This window comes from Colias croceus, chromosome 29, assembly GCF_905220415.1.
Source record: "Colias croceus chromosome 29, ilColCroc2.1".
Lineage (NCBI taxonomy): Eukaryota > Metazoa > Arthropoda > Insecta > Lepidoptera > Pieridae > Colias > Colias croceus.
Genome location: NC_059565.1, coordinates 4,540,974 through 4,560,226, shown reverse-complemented (window position 1 = coordinate 4,560,226; position 19,253 = coordinate 4,540,974). Strand labels below are relative to the sequence as shown.

At 35.3% G+C, this 19,253-nt stretch overlaps 1 protein-coding gene across 1 annotated transcript in view; it reads right to left on the bottom strand.

The window, feature by feature from the left end:
• Positions 1–18,876, bottom strand: part of LOC123704274 (protein son of sevenless) — a 35,262-nt gene extending 16,386 nt beyond the window's left edge. Inside the window, exons 1-18 of the mRNA XM_045652583.1 lie at positions 18,520–18,876; positions 16,779–16,898; positions 15,472–15,603; positions 14,490–14,666; positions 13,982–14,191; positions 13,479–13,608; positions 12,736–12,839; positions 11,699–11,866; positions 10,658–10,722; positions 10,245–10,375; positions 8,796–8,896; positions 8,349–8,454; positions 6,750–6,891; positions 5,925–6,054; positions 5,059–5,239; positions 3,562–3,676; positions 2,659–2,815; positions 1,023–1,193 (exon numbers count right to left, since the gene is read on the bottom strand). Coding sequence (XP_045508539.1) covers positions 1,023–1,193; positions 2,659–2,815; positions 3,562–3,676; positions 5,059–5,239; positions 5,925–6,054; positions 6,750–6,891; positions 8,349–8,454; positions 8,796–8,896; positions 10,245–10,375; positions 10,658–10,722; positions 11,699–11,866; positions 12,736–12,839; positions 13,479–13,608; positions 13,982–14,191; positions 14,490–14,666; positions 15,472–15,603; positions 16,779–16,898; positions 18,520–18,615 — 2,436 coding nt within the window. The 5' untranslated portion in view covers positions 18,616–18,876. The remainder of the gene's footprint in view (positions 1–1,022; positions 1,194–2,658; positions 2,816–3,561; positions 3,677–5,058; positions 5,240–5,924; positions 6,055–6,749; positions 6,892–8,348; positions 8,455–8,795; positions 8,897–10,244; positions 10,376–10,657; positions 10,723–11,698; positions 11,867–12,735; positions 12,840–13,478; positions 13,609–13,981; positions 14,192–14,489; positions 14,667–15,471; positions 15,604–16,778; positions 16,899–18,519) is intronic.
• Between the last annotated feature and the right edge of the window lie 377 nt (positions 18,877–19,253).

Here is a 19,253-nt window from a genome sequence, read left to right as displayed (position 1 = left end):
GTATTGTAAAAAATTTCCATAATAGTTGTGTGATCCAACTAAGCATAGTATGAATTTAGAGCCATATTATGACGACATTGCTGTTAGGTTAAGCAATAAATTATTTGTTTGTTTGTTTGAACGCGCTAATCTCGGGAACTAATGGTCCGATTTGAAAAATTGTTAGATAGGAAGATATCATCACGCTATACGACCAAAAGGAGTGGAGCCACATGGGTGAAAACGCGGGGAGCAGCTAGTATTATACAGGGTGTCCTACTGTTGGTATACTAAGCTCAAAGGAGGTTTTGCATTCGCTGAGTACGTAAAAAATACTTATAAAATTCCAGACGCATTTTTTTTTCAAATAGATGAATTCTTAAAACTCTATGTGTACACTGTACACCCATAACAAGCAACCTGCCCAACTTTGCCAACAGCACGTGAGATATCGTTTAAGATTATGTTTTCATAGACAAAATGCTCACATTAGAGAAGCGGTATATATGCCGGCTGCGCGAAGCTAGAGAACAAAACATGGATTTTCAGGAAAAATTTAGCAAAAAATTTTAACGTAATTTCAAATTTTGTTGTTTAAGTATTTTTTACGTGATCAGTGTATGCTAAACTACAAGTCTCTTCGCGCTTAGTATACCAATAGTGGGACACCCTGTATATTTTTAGTATTTTAACTAGATCTAACCCACCTGTCTGTACAACTGGAACTCCAATAACGTCAATTGCCTGGCCAACTCCAGCGGGTGTAAAGCCAGGGGATGCCAGCGATATCTGTCCGGGTTAGCGAGATGTCGACATGGAGCCGTCTAGCCTCATAGCCATCCCTATAATACTCAATTTAACCACCTTATCAGCCCCTTTTCCCATTATCATGCCTATTTAACTCACCTGACAGTTGCCATATTAGCCAGCTTGCCATTTATCCCCCTTTCCCCTTGTCCTTTTCACCCACCTGCATCTTCATCTTTCCCCTTTTCCCTATATAACCTTCTGTTTAACCCGTTTTCCCACATTTTCCCACTCACCTGTCTATACAACTGGAACTCCAGTAACGTCAATTGCCTGGCCAACTCCAAAGGGTGCAAAGCCAGGGGATGCCATCGATATCGATCCGGGTCAGCGAGATGTCGGCAAGGAGCAGGAGGTAAACGGTCAAACACGTGCGCTACACCCTCTGTGTCGTTGCCGCATTGACTCTGGGGTTATAATAGAGGAATTTTAAGAGAATAGTTGTAAGAGAGGGAAGAAAATTTAAGAATGGGGGGGGGGGGAATCGAAAGAGAGAAAAGAAAAAAGTAAAAATGGGGGTGAAAATCGTAAGAGAAACCAGAAAAATCCGTGGCAAGATGCAAATCGTCGCTTAACTCCATGACGTGACGGTATTGCCATGACGCGAAATTGAAATTTGACTCTAAACTAAAGAAATTGTGTACGGGTGTATTTTATAAGAATGAACGCAAGAGAAAGCATGTATAATGTATATATCTGTCCGGGTCGGCGAGATGTCGGCAAGGTGCGGGAGGCAAACGGTCAAACACGTGCGCTACACCCTCTGTGTCGTTGCCGCATTGACTCTGGGGTTATAATAGATGAATTTTAAGAGAATAATTGTAAGAGAGGGAAGAAAATGTAAGAATGGGGGAGAAAATCGAAAGAGAGAAGGAAAATGTAAGAATGGGGTGGGGGGGTATTTTCATAGTATTGCACCTAATTGTAAGAGAAAAATGAAAGAGATAGCAGTGACACATTTATTTATTTATTTATTTATCCTTTGATAACTTACATATGAACTTAATCTAATTATAAATTAAAACAAATGGCGGTCTTATCGCTACGGAAGGAAATTAGTTCGAGGAGAGGAATAGGGCAGAGCATAAAAATAATATGTAAGAATATGACACATGTAATTGGGAACAGGGGTATTATAAGAGAGAGAAGAAAAAAGTGAGAAAGAGGGGGTATTTTCAAAGAATTGGATCAAATAATAATATTACAGCGTGGTTTGTTTGATAGACATATCGACAGAGTGAAGACACGCATGTTATTAAAAAAAGAGCGTGGGTGCCGAGCACGTGTCAAAAGTGAAACTTCCGTGCAGACACCAAAATCGTCGCTAACTCCACGACGTGAAATTTGTAAGGATTGATGGATGGATGCATTGACGTGTTACTCTTTCACGCAAATACTACTGAACCGATTACAATGAAATTTGATATGTAGGTGTACACTTGTAAACTGGGGATATTTTCAAAGAATAAATGAAAATATGTAGGTAAATGGAGAGAGAAACGTGTTAAAGACGTGACAGTTGAACATTATTGAATTTGCTACCCAAAATCATTTTCATAAAAAAGTACCACAATAAAAGAAATTCACACAGACACACGAAATTCTGTAGCTTTATAAATTTAAAAATTCAAATGATATTCATTATACAAATCCATACTGATATTATAAATGCGAAAGTAACTCTGTCTGTCTGTTACTCAATCACGCCTAAACTACTGAACCAATTTGCATGAAATTTGGTATAGAGATATTTTGATACCCGAGAAAGGACATAGGCTACATTTTATTGCGAAATATGTACCACGGGCGAAGCCGGGGCGGACCGCTAGTTACTTATATATAAAGTATTGCATATTATTATCTTTTCCTTACCTTCCTCTGCACAATCTTAAGCACGCTCTGCACCCATTTCTTCATAGGTTTCCCATCTACCGACTCTAGGAATTCCTTCAATTTATCGAGCAACGCCGGGTCGCGTTCAAAGTCGTAAAAGTGTTGGTCCACCCAGTGTCTTAGTACGTTTATCACTCTGTTGAAAGAAACATTAGTGCTTTAATCACTACACAGTATAAAACAAAGTCGCTTTCTCTGTCCCTATGTCCCTTTGTATGCTTAAATCTTTAAAACTACGCAACGGATTTTGATGCGGTTTTTTTAATAGATAGAGTGATTCAAGAGGAAGGTTTTAGTATATAATTTATTAGGTTTTAGACAAATCGGGCGAAGCCGCGGGCGGTAAGCTAGTAATAAATAAAAATAATATAATTTTTAATGTCGATTGACTAGCTGATAATATGTTTGACGTAAATTTTTATAATTCGTACAATCTATCTGATACAAATACTAATATACTAATATTAATATTATAAAGCTGAAGAGTTTGTTTGTTTGAAAGCGCTAATCTCAGGAACTACTAGTACGATTTGAAAAATTATTTCGGTGTTAGATAGCCCATTTATTGAAGAAGGCTATATTATATCATCACGCTAAGACAACAGCAGCAGAGCAATGCGGGTGAAAACGCGGGAGACAGTTAGTTATAATACTAATAGATATCTTAAAATATATATAAATCTCGTGTCACAATATTTGTCCTCAATGGACTCCTAAACCACTTAACCGATTATAATAAAATTCGCACACCATGTGCAGTTCGATCCAACTTGAGAGATAGGATAGTTTAAATCTCAAATCGTTTTAGAGAAAGCGGCGAAACCGCGGGTGGTAAGCTTGTATTAATATATAGATATATTATTGCAATATAGATAAACTTACCGAAATTTTACAGGCTGTTGAAACTCTTTCCTATATCTCTTCCAATCTTCTCTCGCCGTGTTTTTGCTGAGTTTCTCCGCGTCACTGCTCGCCGACATTTCTTCAACGCATTCCGCTGTAAGAGATAATAATAACTATTTATTTTCAATGCTTTTTTTGACAATTTTTATTTAAATGTGTTGAAAAGAAAACTTTTAAAAGTGTCTGTTTCATTTTTTCTTAATTATTATTTTTTAATTCAATTCGCCGCAATTCAATGTTTATGGCAGTACTGCGTTGCCACAATTTTGCCAATGTCCTGTAGTGAATGGGTTTGTTCACGTCCAAAAAGTTCAAATTAGATCCAACAGTTTCAAATCAAGCGCAGATGATATCTACAACAAACATAAAAAACAACACAATATATAAATTATTTTTTAACTACACAACATTCAAATGACAGTCCCGCGCATTTTGATAGCTGTCATTGTCAATATGATTTTTTTTTTTAATTTGTCGCGTTCACGTGAGCACGGATAATTAATATGGGAGAACAAAAAAATATTCAAATCAATGCTAATATCTATCAATGAAACTAATCCATACTAATATTATAAATGAGAAAGTAACACAGTCTGTCTGTCTGTTACTCAATCACGCCTAAACTACTGAACCAATTTTCATGAAATTTGGTATAGAGATATTTTGATACCCGAGAAAGGACACAGGCTATATTTTATTGCGAAATATGTAAGTGTACGGGCGAAGCCGGGGCGGACCACTAGTACTTTATAAATATAAATTTTAGAGAAAAAAAATCGATCACTAGGCGGGATTCAAACCCACATCCTTAACGCCAAGCCAGCCGTAAATTTATAAAAAATCTACATTTCCTACACTACAGTATACATTACCGATATCCAGATCAAGATCCATGAGCGACGCGTGCGGACTGATGTCCTTTTTTGGCGTCTTGATCCTTGGGACTTGCGTGCGCAAATACATTCATATATAGATCATTTGATACATCATTTTTATATTTATTTCTTGTGAGAAAAATTAAATCGATATAATTATACTAATATGGAGAATTATGTATGTATTTATGTGTTTTATGTGCGTAGGAATTATGATTATTATTATTTAACCATTTATTGTACCACACCATTTAACATTACAATTTACAGTATATATATTTGTATGGATGCGAGGCAAAGTACAAAAGGTGACCTTATCGCTTAAAAGGAATGTGAATTAAAAAAAAGTGTATATATACTGATTAATATAAATTTATTTATGTGTGAGTGAAGGATTGCGTGCGTGAATGTGCGTGCGTGTTTGTGTGTACGTATTTTTGCGTGCGTGTACAAATGTGTGCGTACGTACCTTAGTAAATTCGTAAGTATGTGTGCGTGTGTGTTTCATACATTTCTGTGTCTGTCCATCTGTCTCATATACATATAATGTTTATGCGTATGAGTCACATGTCTGTCTGTCTATCTGTCTGTCTATACTCACACGTCCTCGGCGCGTCGTACACGTCACTGGGCTCTGGTATACGGAATCTCTCCACCAACAACGCGAGAAGCTCGGCCGGGGAACAGAACGAGCGATACGTGGTTAGGAACGTGCGTACTAGGTTGAGATCCGCGTATATGTGGTATGTTAGACGCTCGACCAGTTTAAGCAGTGTTGCTCCCTGAAAAGAAACATTTTTTTTTTTAATTTTTAAGCTATTGCATAGCTTCTATCGCGGGCCTTGAGCGCGGGGACCGAATCGAGAAATTCCGTAACGAAAAAACCTCACGCTCGGTCCACCCGTTCACGCTTGATGCCGTGACCAAGGAAAACGAGTTTCATTTTTATATATGTACTAGCTTACCGCCCGCGGCTTCGCCCGCTTTGTCTAAAACCTAATAAATTATATACTAAAACCTTCCTCTTGAATCACTCTATCTATCAAAAAAAACCGCATCAGAATTCGTTGCGTAGTTTTAAATATTTAAGCATACAAAGGGACATAGGGACAGAGAAAGCGACTTTGTTTTATACTATGTAGTGATAGTTATAATAATTTCTACCTTTTGAAATATACATATGGAGACGACACCGCCTACATCACATATGTTCCGCTCACCATAAGCCATATGGCTTAACTGCATGCTCACTTTTTATTTGTTTTAAAGTGAAACGCATCAAATATGCCTTCGTGTGTGTTACGATATTGCACAAATAATACGAAAAAGTGCAAAGGAATAACTTTCATCGGTAAGTACATAACAAGATAATAATTTTTAAAACTTAGTTAGAGCAAAAAAATGGCGCACATATTTTGTTCGTGGTGTCTCCTCCATACGTAGCACTATTATCTCAATGATTTTTACCTTTATCAAAGGTGTAGGTCCAGCCCTCTCTTCCAACACTATGTTGTCAGGCGAATCCGGTTCGGCGAAGCGATACAACGACACGGGCGGTAATTTTAACGGATGCCGTTTTTCTAGCTCTAGGAGTATGCTGAAATTTATGGAGAATAATAATTAGTATAATGTTGTAACGTGTATGGAAATAATAATTAATTAGGACATGTGTACATTTTTTGAAAATACAATGAAAAGTACATTTAAGTGAGGTGTATCAAGCAAAAAAGCAATTTTATTTTCTCACTTTTTGTAGAATTTGTTGAATTATATCAAGAAATAGAAAAAAAAATAATTTATTTGTTTTTCTTTTAGCTTTTAAATATTAAGTTAAATGTTTATTGGTGTATGGAAATAAATATGTTTTAATTATGACACTATGACGACATTTTGACGCATCGAAGCAAGCAACATAGTAATTTAAAGTTTAATCTCATATTTCCATACAAAAACTTATTTTTTTGATAAATTAGACATTGGAATGGCACTAGTAGGCTCCCTGGTGATTTAGATCACATTGCTGAGTACCAAAATTTCATACACTTTTCTACACAGACATGTATTTTTTCTATCCCATTTTTTCGATCAGTATCCACGCCCAGCAAAAGCTTCTATTGTGACTCCCGTAAACGTGAATACGGCGATATTTACGTTATCCACCACTACATTACCCAGTATCTTCTATAACTTACGTTTCATGTCTATTACAACATACTTTCCGGACTTTTACCACCCAAAATCCTGCTCAGCACTTTCTAAAGCCAACTTTACCCCCCTCCCCCCTCCACTCACCTATCCAAACTCCTGTCCAACATCGGTTTAGTGTTCAACATCACAAGATCGCTCATCCAAGCCCGTTTCTCCGCTCTGGAGCCAGCGGCTAGCGCCACTGGCGCGCCTACACGTGGCACTAGCTCGAGTAGGTTGCCCAGTTCTGTGGGAATTGTATAAATAATATATAATCTTAATATATATAAATCTCGTGTCACAATGTTTGTCCTCAATGGACTCCTAAACCACTTAACCGATTATAATAAAATTCGCACACCATGTGCAGTTCGATCCAACTTGAGAGATAGGATAGTTTAAATCTCAAATCGTTTTAGAGAAAGCGGGCGAAGCCGCGGGCGGTAAGCTAGTTGTAATAAATAAATAAATTGCTTAGTTTTAGTTATTAACCGACTTCAAAAAAAAAAAGGAGGAGGTTCAATCAATTCGGCCGGTATGTTTTTTTTTGTATGCACACCGATTACTCCGAGGTTTCTGAACCGATTTACGTGATTCTTTTTTTGTTCGATGCGGGATGGTGTCGAATTGGTCCCATAAATTTTTTATTCGGATAGGCCCAGTAGTTTTTATTTTATGTGTTGTCTGTATTTGTGTATGTTGCAAGTGCAAGTTTGAAGTCAGTTGTTTTTAACGCAGTTATCACTTGTCATCACATTAGTTTTGGGTGAAAATAGTGTTTGACGGTCTTACTAATAAAATGTTACCCATTCACTATTCAATGGATTAGTTATTGCAATAACCTGTGGCCACAAGGCCACTAGTGTTTAGATTTAGAAATTTAAGTATAGAAAAAAGAATTTAGTGTGAAAATAGTGTAGTTATCGACAAATAGTTAAGTGTTGGATATAGCATAGTACTGGACAGACAACATTTTGTGTCGGAATAGCCAAATGATGATATTTAAAAAAAATTAACCAACACAACTATATGAAATGAACAAAATTTATTAATAATTAATATAGATAAAAAAAATACAAAACACGCTTTATCTCGTGTCATTATTGTATTGCGACAGATCCTTGAAAAGTGTTCAAAAATTGAATTGAGTCCGTTTAAAGTTAACTAGATTTCCGCCCGCGGCTTCACCCGCGTTTTCAAAGGAAAACCCGCATAGTTCCCGTTCCCATGGGATTTCCGGGATAAAAACTATCCTATGTGTTAATCCAAGCTACCCTCTATATGTGTGCTAAATTTCATTGTAATCGGTTCAGTAGTATTTGCGTGAAAGAGTAACAAACACATACACACACACATCCTCACAAACTTTCGCATTTATAATATTAGTAGGATATAGTGTTAAGGAGTCGGTTATATCTTAATATTCTTAATATATATTATAAAGGCGAAAGTTTGTAAGTATGGATGTATGGATGTTTGTTACTCTTTCACGTAAAAACTACTGAACCGATTACAATGAAATTTAGCACACATATAGAGGGTAACTTGGATTAACACATAGGATAGTTTTTATCCCGGAAATCCCACGGGAACGGGAACTATGCGGGTTTTCCTTTGCAAACGCAAGCGAAGCCGCGGGCGGAAATCTAGTACAAACATACAGGTGAAGTGAAAGCGTGTTACACACCAAATACACAAACTAACCTTCACAATCAGGCCTGTCGACGATCTCCAGTTTTCGTATATGTAATTTCTCTTTTAGTTTCATTTGCTGAGGTCCGCCCGCCGCTGCGTTGCTATTCACTGCCACCTGGAAACATATTAACGACATATTTATTGCTAATAAAAAAAGAGTGCGTGTACTTATGTACACGCGTTAGAAGTTATACTTCTTTGGCGTATGGAAAAAAAATACTAGAATATACAACTTGAACATAGTTATCAATTTCCATACCACCTAGAACTAACTTCATGCTGTTAAATTTATGTGTCGGTGTGCGCGCGCATCGTAACAATTCACTCTCATCATTTTTCTCCATCGCGCCAAAAGAAGTATAACTTCAAAAAACAAATATATATATTTTAGGTTGATTCTATAATAAAATATTTTTTTTTTTTTACTGATTTTTATAAAATTGCGGGTACACTCACAATACTAGTGACAGGTTTGCAGAGCAGCAGCAGGCCGTCGAATAAAAAAGCCCGCCGTTCAGCGACCCGCTTGCCCGGACCGAGCTTTGATAGTGTGTCCTCTGCAATGTTATATTGGCATTTAAATTGTAATTTAGCGCCGATTTTTCAATCCTTGGTTAAAATTAATCCGTCCAATAAAGTATTACACGAACATTTTAAAATGTCACCTGTAAACTGTCAAATACAATTAGAATACATTTTTGAAATGGTAGTCTAATACGTTATTCGATGAATAAGTTTTAACCAAGGATTGAAAAATCAGCCCTTAATAATATATAATAAATATTGTAATAACATTTATTGATCGGAAATTTTGAAAATATACAGGGTGTCCCACTATTGGTATACTAAGCGCGAAGGGACTTGTAGTTTTGCATACACTGATTCTGAAAAAAATACTTGTAAAAGTTAAGTGATTGACTGTATCGAAAGCTTCGCTAAAATCAGCATGTTTAACATCAAACAATAGCTTAGTATGGGATCAGAAAATGGCGAGTGTGAAAATTGTCCTGAAATAATTATTATCACTACATAGTATAAAACAAAGTCGCTTTCTCTGTTCTATGTCCCTTTATATGCTTAAATCTTTAAAACTACGCAACCGATTTTGATGCGGTTTTTTTTAATAGATAGAGTGATTCAAGAGGAAGGTTTTAGTATATAATTATATATATTATGTTTTAGACAAAGCGGGCGAAGCCGCGGCCGCGGGCGGTAAGCTAGTTATTCATAACTAGCAAACCCGGCGAACTCCGTTTCACCACCTTATGTTTAAATACCACCTTCATAGTTTAAACACCAAACGAAATGTTACATAAGGCGCTATATGATTTTCCCGGTTTTCCCGCTTTTCTGTTGAAATGTTTCCTGAATTTTCTTTGCTACAAACCTCACGGAGCCAGATACCTTTCCAACGAATGCAAAACCGTGGAAATCGGTTCGTGCGTTCTGGAGTTATAGCGTCAGAAAGGAAAACCCGACTTATTTATTAATATTGTAGACAATGTAGAGCCATTTTAATAGGCAACATTTGACAGTTCAACAAAATTCAACAACGTAACCTAGTGACGACGACATAGAATAACATGATATTTCGTTTTGTTAGATCTGCACATTTGTTTACCTTTTTTCAATTACAATAAACCTTTTTTCTTTTTAAATACCAGAGATGTTACTCTAAAAATCGAAATCTGACATCTATAATCGAATGCACTGATTACTTGTGAATAAAAATTATCATAAATTATTGACATGTGTTTCAAGTTCGATTGACAAATGAAAAGTCCGCATCGATTAATTCACTTTAATCGATGTTTTTAAGCAGGTTACCACTCTATGAAGATAAAATTGATAGACGTCAAATGTTGCCTATTAAATTGGCTCCACTATATTAATTATAATAATTACCTCTATAAAATTCGTTACAACACTGCGGCACGTCTCTAGTGTCCCAGTTATCTATTAACTTTCCGAGTTCATTGCATTTCTCTATAGCGAGCTGTCGACGGGCACGAGCCGCACCACGAATCGCTGTGTCACTGAAAAATATAGAGAAAAATATAAGAAAAATTCTTAATTACACATAAATAGGACGCCATTAAATTATTATTACATAATTGTTTTTAAACAAAAACTAAACCGCCCTCAGACGCGGGCAAAATTTAAGTAGGACCAGCCGCTTACAAATACATTTTAAATAATGTGCAGGGTCAAACAATTAAATCAACATAAAATGACAGACTGATTCAATAAAACAACGCCTGATCCAAGTAATTAGGCAATAAATCACATAAAAATTAAATAATACTCAAGGAACTTACATTTTTGGTCCATTTCCTAATGCTTTCACTAATAATTTCTTTATTGGATGTAGATTACATTCCACCTGTAAAGATAAGATTACTATGAATATTTTCAATAGCAACCTTTTGTAACTAAAACCTCCTATAACACATTTATAAAGCAATCAAATAGTATAGGACCTATAACTGACCCTTGAGCAACCCCAAGAAATGCGTAAAATATGTTTTAATCATTATGCCATTCCAAAGCTTCATTTTTCTCGAGTGACATAGTTAAATATGACAGTTTTAATAATATAAAAAAAATTATCAAATTAATGTGAAGTCCCATGTCCCCTAGTGGGGTAAGGGGCAGATGCATTATCCATACATCTGTTTCCCTGATCGATTTTCTTCAGGGACAAGTAAGTGATCAGCCTTCTGTGTCCTAAAAGACCGAGACATATTTCTTTTTCTTCGTCTCCACCGGGAATCGAACTCAGGACCCCTCGGTGCTACGCTCACGCGTCAACCACTAAACCAAGGAGGCGGTCAATCAAATTAATGGGGGGTAGTTTTTGGTCACTCATTTAACTTTTAACTACTTTGCGGGTAGTATAACATAATACTAACCTGTTTAAAACTCTCTGTATAGTCGCTAGTTGGATTTATTAGTAGTTTTGGGCAGATGTATACTTGATATTATGTTTATCCTAAGACAAATGGTTTATTTTTACCCTAGGGTCATTTTTAAGTATTTTGCGGGTAGTTTTACACTTCTAACCTGTTTAAACTGTCTTTATCATTAATAGAATGATCTATCTACGGCAACAGCTCAATTTTTACATAGCTTTTTGAGGGTACTTTTTGTTAGTCACGTATTTAACTTTTAAGGTATTTTGCGGGTAGTTTTAAATTACTTACATTGAAGATGTAGGTTAGGCAGCGTATCGGCAAGTCGTTTGTAGGGTCAGTTTTAGGCATTTTTGTGGTGTTTTTATGGAGTAATATAGATTACTGGCAAAATTTGGGTATATTTTATTTTTATCTTCATTTTTATTCTAATTTAATACTATTTACCTGTTTAAAACTCTCTCTATCATCGCTGGTGGGCGCTATTTGCAACAACGCAAGTACATAGCTGTGATAGAGGAACACGTGGGATACCGGAGTCAGTAGTAGTTTTGGTAAGTAGTATTTCACGGCCAGACGGAAACCGTGGCCCGCTGTGTCTAGACGTTCCGCTAGCTGTATGAAAAATAAATAAAAATAAGTTAATAAATAAAAGTCATAATAGACTTTTTTGCAAAATTTTCTAAGCATAGAAAAAAATTATTGACATTTTTTAAGTACCTACAGACATTTTATTGCAAACAATTTAGAACTTTCAGAAAAAGTACGATCACTGATGTTAGATTTTTCTTTACACAAGATTAAGGTTAATTTTCATTCTTCATTCGAACCGCAAGGGACTGGAACGCGCTTCCTGAATCTGTGTTCCCCGACGAGTACCAGTACAATATGGGGGTCTTCAAACGAAGAGTGAACCGGTACCTACTAGGGAAGCGCGTACCATCTTAGACCGCATCTCAGCTTTCCATCAGGCGAGATTGTGGTCAAGCGCTTCCCTATCTTAAGTAAAAAAAAAAAGGTACAGTTTAACCGCTTGCTGATAATATTCTTGATAGACGATTTTGACAATTTTGACATACATTTCAAATCGTATTTTACAGATTTTTTTTTATCCTAAGTATCCATTCAGCTTTCAAGTTTATCTTTTTATCTAATCTAATCTAATATATTATAAAGGCGAAAGTTTGTATGGATGTATGGATGTATGGATGTTTGTTACTCTTTCACGTAAAAACTACTGAACCGATTACAATGAAATTTAGCACACATATAGAGGGTAACTTGGATTAACACATAGGATAGTTTTCATCCCGGTAATCCCACGGGAACGGGAACTATGCGGGTTTTCCTTTGCAAACGCGGGCGAAGCCGCGGGCGGAAATCTTGTATATAATAAGTTAAGGACATAGAACTGTATGACACCTAGTACTATATTTCTAGGACATTAGGACAATTTAGGACATAATAATATGTAGTATAATCACCTCGGGATCGTCCACAATCCGTTGCAACGCGTCCCTCGACTCCTTCCGTGTGACGATGTTCGCGTAGCGCACGTACGCACGAAATTCCTCTACTTCTGCCAATTCTGTAATCAAAATATAAGAAAAATTATATTTATAGTCTGTCCACTATAAGAATTGAATTGCCTTTTGACAGCTCGATAGGTGATACCAGAAGTGATGTCTAAAAGATTATCGATTGTGATACCATTCCAATTATAAATTCAAAATATTATCATAAATCGAATCAGGTACTTAAACAATAATTACAACGTAAACATACTAATAAGATATGTTATTATTTGTATGACATTTTAATATAGACAATACATTATACAATCCTTCATAGGCGTCAAAGCAAATAATATAATGGACAGAGTATAAATTCAATTTATATGTTGTAAGAATGTAGTTACAAATTAAAGATGTTATCAAAATAATCAAGGGCAAAGCTTATTAAATGTTAACATTATTTTTATCAATGTAAACGTAGTTTAGTCAATAAAATAACATCTATACTAATATTATTAAGGTGAAGAGTTTGTTTGTTTGAACACACTAATCTAAGGAACTACTGGTCCGATTTGAAAAATTATTTCGGTGTTGGATAGCCCATTTATCGAGGAAGGCTATAGGCTATATATCATCACGCTAAGACCAACAGGAGCGGAGCAATGCGGGTGAAACCGCGGAGCGCAGCTAGTCTTGTTATAAAATGTATTTACCTTCAAAACAACTGCCAATATACGGTTGCGGTGAGTCCTGTGACATTTCCATAGCGTCTTCCAAATTTCCCAGCAACGTTACCGTCAATTCGTATATGTCGACTATATTGCCGAATATTAACGATATTGTCTGTAACAAAGGGATAATTTTAACATTAAATATTTATATTATAATTTACATATTTTTTTTTAGAAAAATTTTTTTTGTATCATACGAGTGCAAAATATGAAAAAAAAAACTTGTTTCATAAAATGTATAAGGGCGCTCTTATCACTTTAAGCGGTTCTAATTTTTAATTATAATTTAATTTTAGTTGCAGTTTATGCTGAAAGGTCTCCTTTATTGTATCATGCTGTTTCATTTAAGTATTAATTCCTTGTTTTTGTTTTTTTATACTGTGGTATGAGAATAAGAAGTTTCTTTATTAATCAAAATCACAAATTTTCACCAAAACACAACTTTTCACAAAATCTCGCACTCCTTCACCACTTTTTCAACTCACCCGTGTATCAGAATGCAGTATCTTCTCCAATTCATCTTTAAACACGCGTATAATCAAGTTCAGGTCCCTCAGAAAGCTTCTCTCATCAGCTAGCAAATCACGCACGAGCTCCCCGTACGTTAGCGAAGCCCTACGCCCTCTGTCCAGGGCTGTGACACCGGCCGCTACACCGGCTAGCTCGGACTCTTGGTAGAACATGTCCATTAACAGCTGAAAAAAATAAATATTTATATGAAAAACAAACAGTCAAAATTATTAAATTTGAACTTACAGATTCAATCGATCACGAGGCGGGACTCGATCCCGCATCCTTTCACGCTAATCCGGGGCGGATGCTTGACTAACTAACTTTATTAAAAACTAGCTGCGCTTTGCGGTTTTCCTCGATAAATGGGCTATCTAACGCCGAAAGAATTTTTTAAATCGGATCAGTAGTTGCTGAGATTAGGGAGTTCAAACAAAAAAACTCTTCAGCTTTATAATATTAAGTATAGATAAAGAAACTAACCTTATCAGCGCACATAGCAGTCTTAATATCACCACTCTCGATAACTTGATATCCCGACTTTTGCGATATCTCCTTAACGAAAGTCCCGGAGAGCCTCAACACATCCGTGCTGATGTACTCCAAGATGGCCGTAATAAAACTCGTCACGGACACGTCTATTTTGTGCGGTAATACTTCCTGAAAATTAAAGGTAAGTGTTTAATATTATTAATGTTAAAATAGACAATATTGGGGAGACAGAAAAAATTAGTTAAAATGTAACTTTTTCATGCTGAAATTCATTATTTCGTGGCAGTAATGTTCAAAAAGTTTAAACTCTGCCTCATAGACGCGTAGGCAGAGTTTTGTTTTGGATAATTTTTGTTGTGAGTCTTATTAATTATTGCACTGTGCGTTCAAGCTAAGAATAGGAAAGCCAAAAACATATCTATGTGTAAACTTCGTATCGACCAGTGTAATTTAAACATAATATAGAACTAGCAAACCGGGCGAACTCCGTTTCGCCATAGCCTTTTCTTTGCTATAAACCTCAAGGAGCCCGATACCTTTCTAAAGAATGCAAAACCGTGGAAATCGGTTCGTGCATTCTGGAGTTATAGCGTCAGGAAGGAAGACTTATTTTTATATAGTAGATTATTTTTCACATTTCAAAAACAGTCAATTCAAACTTCAATACAAACATACCTAACTTATATTATTGCTTCCTTTTAATAAAAACCTATAACATCAAAAATAGCGCTTAATCAATCATTTTCTTAGTTGAATCGTATAGTACATAATACATTATATATTAGTACTTAGGCCGGTTGCAGAGCTTCACCGACCATCAGTGCATACGTCAGTCGCGCTTGTCATATGTATGGAAATACTAGAAGTATAATAATAAATATGAACGGTTTTATGAATTTCCATACATATGACAAACGCGACTGACGTACGCACTGAGGGTCGGTGTAGCTCTGCAACCGGCCTTGGTACATACCTTCTGCAACAAATGATGCAATTTATCAGCGGGCAGGAGTAATTTCCTCCTCTTTTGCACATCTCTCGCCTCCGTGAGCGCCCACCTGTCTAGTGGGTTTGGAAATGTCCGAGCCACGCGCTCTTCCACGTCCTTCAAAATAAATAAGATAATTTTAGTAACAAGATCAATTTTATGTGATAAAAATCAATTGCTGTTTGTTTGTTTTACTAAAAGTGGAGAACGGCCGAGCGGTTGTGACTCATACTGGTATTTAAATGTTTGTTGTATTCGGCGGTCCTTGGTACAGTGGTTGACGCGTGAGCGTAGAACCGAGGGGTACTGGGATCGATTCCCGGTGGAGACGAAGAAAAAAAAAATATCTCGGTCTGGCAAGTGGCAGGACACAGAAGGCTGATCACCTACTTGTACCTAAAGAAAATCGATCAGTGAAACAAATGTAGGAATAATGCATCTGCCCCTTACCCCACTAGGGGACACGGGACTTCACTTTTTTGTATTCTAGGGAAAGTTTAAACAGTGAAAACCATAAATAATAAGTAATGGAATATATTTTTCACAAATATAAATAGAGTTGAAGTGCATCATGTCGCAGCTTACAATTTAATAACTCACGCCCCGGAATCACAGACACAATAGAAAATCTATTGTGTCGTGGTCCGTAGACCGATCAGGCCGCTTGGGGCCCGGGGTTAATAATGGGTTAATAAAAATTCAACTGAAATTGCAACTGTTATCAAATTATGTAGCAGTGTTACTGTTAACATACTCCCTTCCCTTTTACAATAATATAACAACAATTACCATTTTATAATTCGCAATAAAAGGTAGCCTATGTTCTTTCTCAGGGTCTAAAGATTGTCTATGTCAAATTTCATCAAAATCGGTTTGAGAGGTTTAAGCGGGAAAGCGTAGCAGACAGACAGACAGAGTTACTTTCACATTTATAATATTAGTAGGGATTAAGTTGCATTGTATCCTAAAGATTTGTCATATTATATTTGAGCTTAATCACAATTATCAATGTACAACTAAATTGTAGTATTAAAATTTTTGAAGTGAAACTTCTTTATCGGGGTTGGAAAAAAATTTAGTGTAACATTTTTTCGTTACGCGTGACATTTTTCCGTTACGCGCCATCTTTTTCTTATCCCTACCAGGCGTGATTCGACGTATTTCTGTTAAGTTGCATATTATAGTAAATTATTTTTTGCAAAATATGACCATAAAGAAGTTTCACTTCTTACGTGTGTACACACACATTTTTTTTATCTACCTAACCATGTACAGCAATTTTTTTTTCTCACCTGTATAGTAACCGGCGCCGGTATAGCGCATAGCATGGATAGCAACCGCAGACAGAGCGACTCGACAAACTCTAGCGCACTCTCTTCAGCTGTTAATGTCGGATGGAGGTTCTCGAGTATCTGGAAATTTGTACAAAGTTGTTAAATATTGTGTATTGTGTTAAAAATCAGTAAATATTTTAAATATTTATAAATCATATTATATTTTTATAAACTAGGAAGACATATTTTTATAAAATCATGTAAAAATTTTTTTATTCTAATTCAACACTTTCTAGTTTCTACAACTCTTTTTTATTCTAATTCAACACTTTCTACAACTCTTTTATGCTTATGTTTACGGACGATAATAATACACATTGTAACATTATTACAGCTGTTATAATAATATTCTAATGTCTAAAATAATAGTCTTAACTCCCATGGGACACCTGTGTCCCTGCATTGATAACCAATATAGGCTTATGATCATCATAATATATCAACTTAGTAGCACCGCAACTATTACATGAAAATAATTTATGTAGTTAAAAAATCGTGTGTAACAAACACCCGTGTCAGAAGTGAAACTTTGATTCAAGGATAACAAATTATAGAGATGGTATTGCCATGATGCAACCTTTAAATTTTACTTAAAAAAAAACTACAAAATATTTAATCTCATGAAGTTATTGTAATGTCACCGATCCTTGATAAGTGTACAAAGTTTGAATTAAATCTGTTTGTTTAAAGTATCAAAATCGAGTCTAAAAGAGTCGGTTACATACAAACATACAGGTGACGCTTATAAAAGCAAAAACACCTGTATATGGTAATTATATTTTACATTGAGATATTATTTTCTTTATTATGTATCAATTGACTAATTTACATGTTTGTATATAAAATGAGTCATACTATATTTATTGAGTGAGTCATTAAATATTATTTGTATTATATTAATAATATTTGTGCTGATTTACACAGGGTCAGTAACTGACTACAAATTCGAGGCAAATCAGTGCTGACCCGAAAAAAAACCCTGTGTAAACAGATTTGAAGTCAGTACAGAGGCTTGAAGTCTATGTAAACAGTTTAAAGTCAGTCAGCCGAAATTCGGCGCCGCGACTGACTTGTCTACTGACCCTGTGTAAATCAGCACTTATATATATTAGTCACTTTGTGCATAAAAATGTTTTAATAATATTTATGAAAGAGAAATTGGCCTTTCGTTGTTATAACAATAATTTTGTCACATTTAAAGTATATTGCAATATTTTTTAAATTTGTCTTAAATTTCAATTTGTTAAAAGATATATTATATTGTAAATAGAAATTAATTAATATTTTGATGGAAACATACTTTCTATATTATGTTTTATTTATACAATATATGTTTCACAAAATAGGTACTAATTCATAAATAAATTGTATCTATTCAATCAATTTTAGTTATGCCTCAAATTGTAAATATTGTCTACTGGCCTCATTATTTATATTCTCGTTTATTATCCGATATGATATAATACGTTTGATAAGAAATTTAATTATAATTACAAATCGATGACTAGACGATTGAATGACAATAATATTGAACTTGGCCTATTACTTTAGTGGCCTAGAAATTTGCGTATTTACCAAACTATTATTCAAATACACAAATTCGATCGATTTGAAACATTAATCACGTAAATAGAGTCGATTTCGTCGTGAGAAAGACGAATAGTACATTGTTTTGAGTATTGACATATTGTATACAAACCTTTCTAAACGAACTGAGGAACAAGCCCTTCCATTTGCCGACGTTCTCGGGGTCCTGGAAGTCGTACCCCCGACTCTCCTCCACCGTAGGCAGCATCTTGCACCAAATACCCGCGACGAATTCATGTAAACACACTTAAACACAACACCACATTCGAAGTATCTCCCATCAAGGGAACATCACAGCTTCCACACACATAACAAAACAAAAAGAAACGAAACTACAAAGTTCGAGTAAAAAATTGTTCACGTCTTGTAAAGTATCTGTTTAATTTAAAACAGGATCACGGATAAAATAATCTTAGATTCATCTAATCGGCAAAACGACGCCATTTTCAATTTATATATCAGTCTGATCTTCAAATGACAATACATGAATCCGAAGTTTACATAACTAATAGTGATTGGCTTATCATGTCTGATGTCATAGAATCTTTTGAACACTATTGGTGCGGAGCAATGACGTTTTCAAAATTCAAGGTACAATCTTTCATTTGAAATAATAAAGTGTAAATAAAGATGCCGTCGATCCACCCATCATCAAATTTTATAAATATTATATTTTAACTATTACATTGTGATTACATTATATAAATAAAAGGACCTAACGTATTTGATAAAAATTATTTAGATAAATCTTTCATTATTGCTCTGTACGTGCTCTGTACTAATGAATTTATTGACTGAAATCAACCTTTATGCCTATTAACTTATTTATCTGCCTTCCTTCCTTCT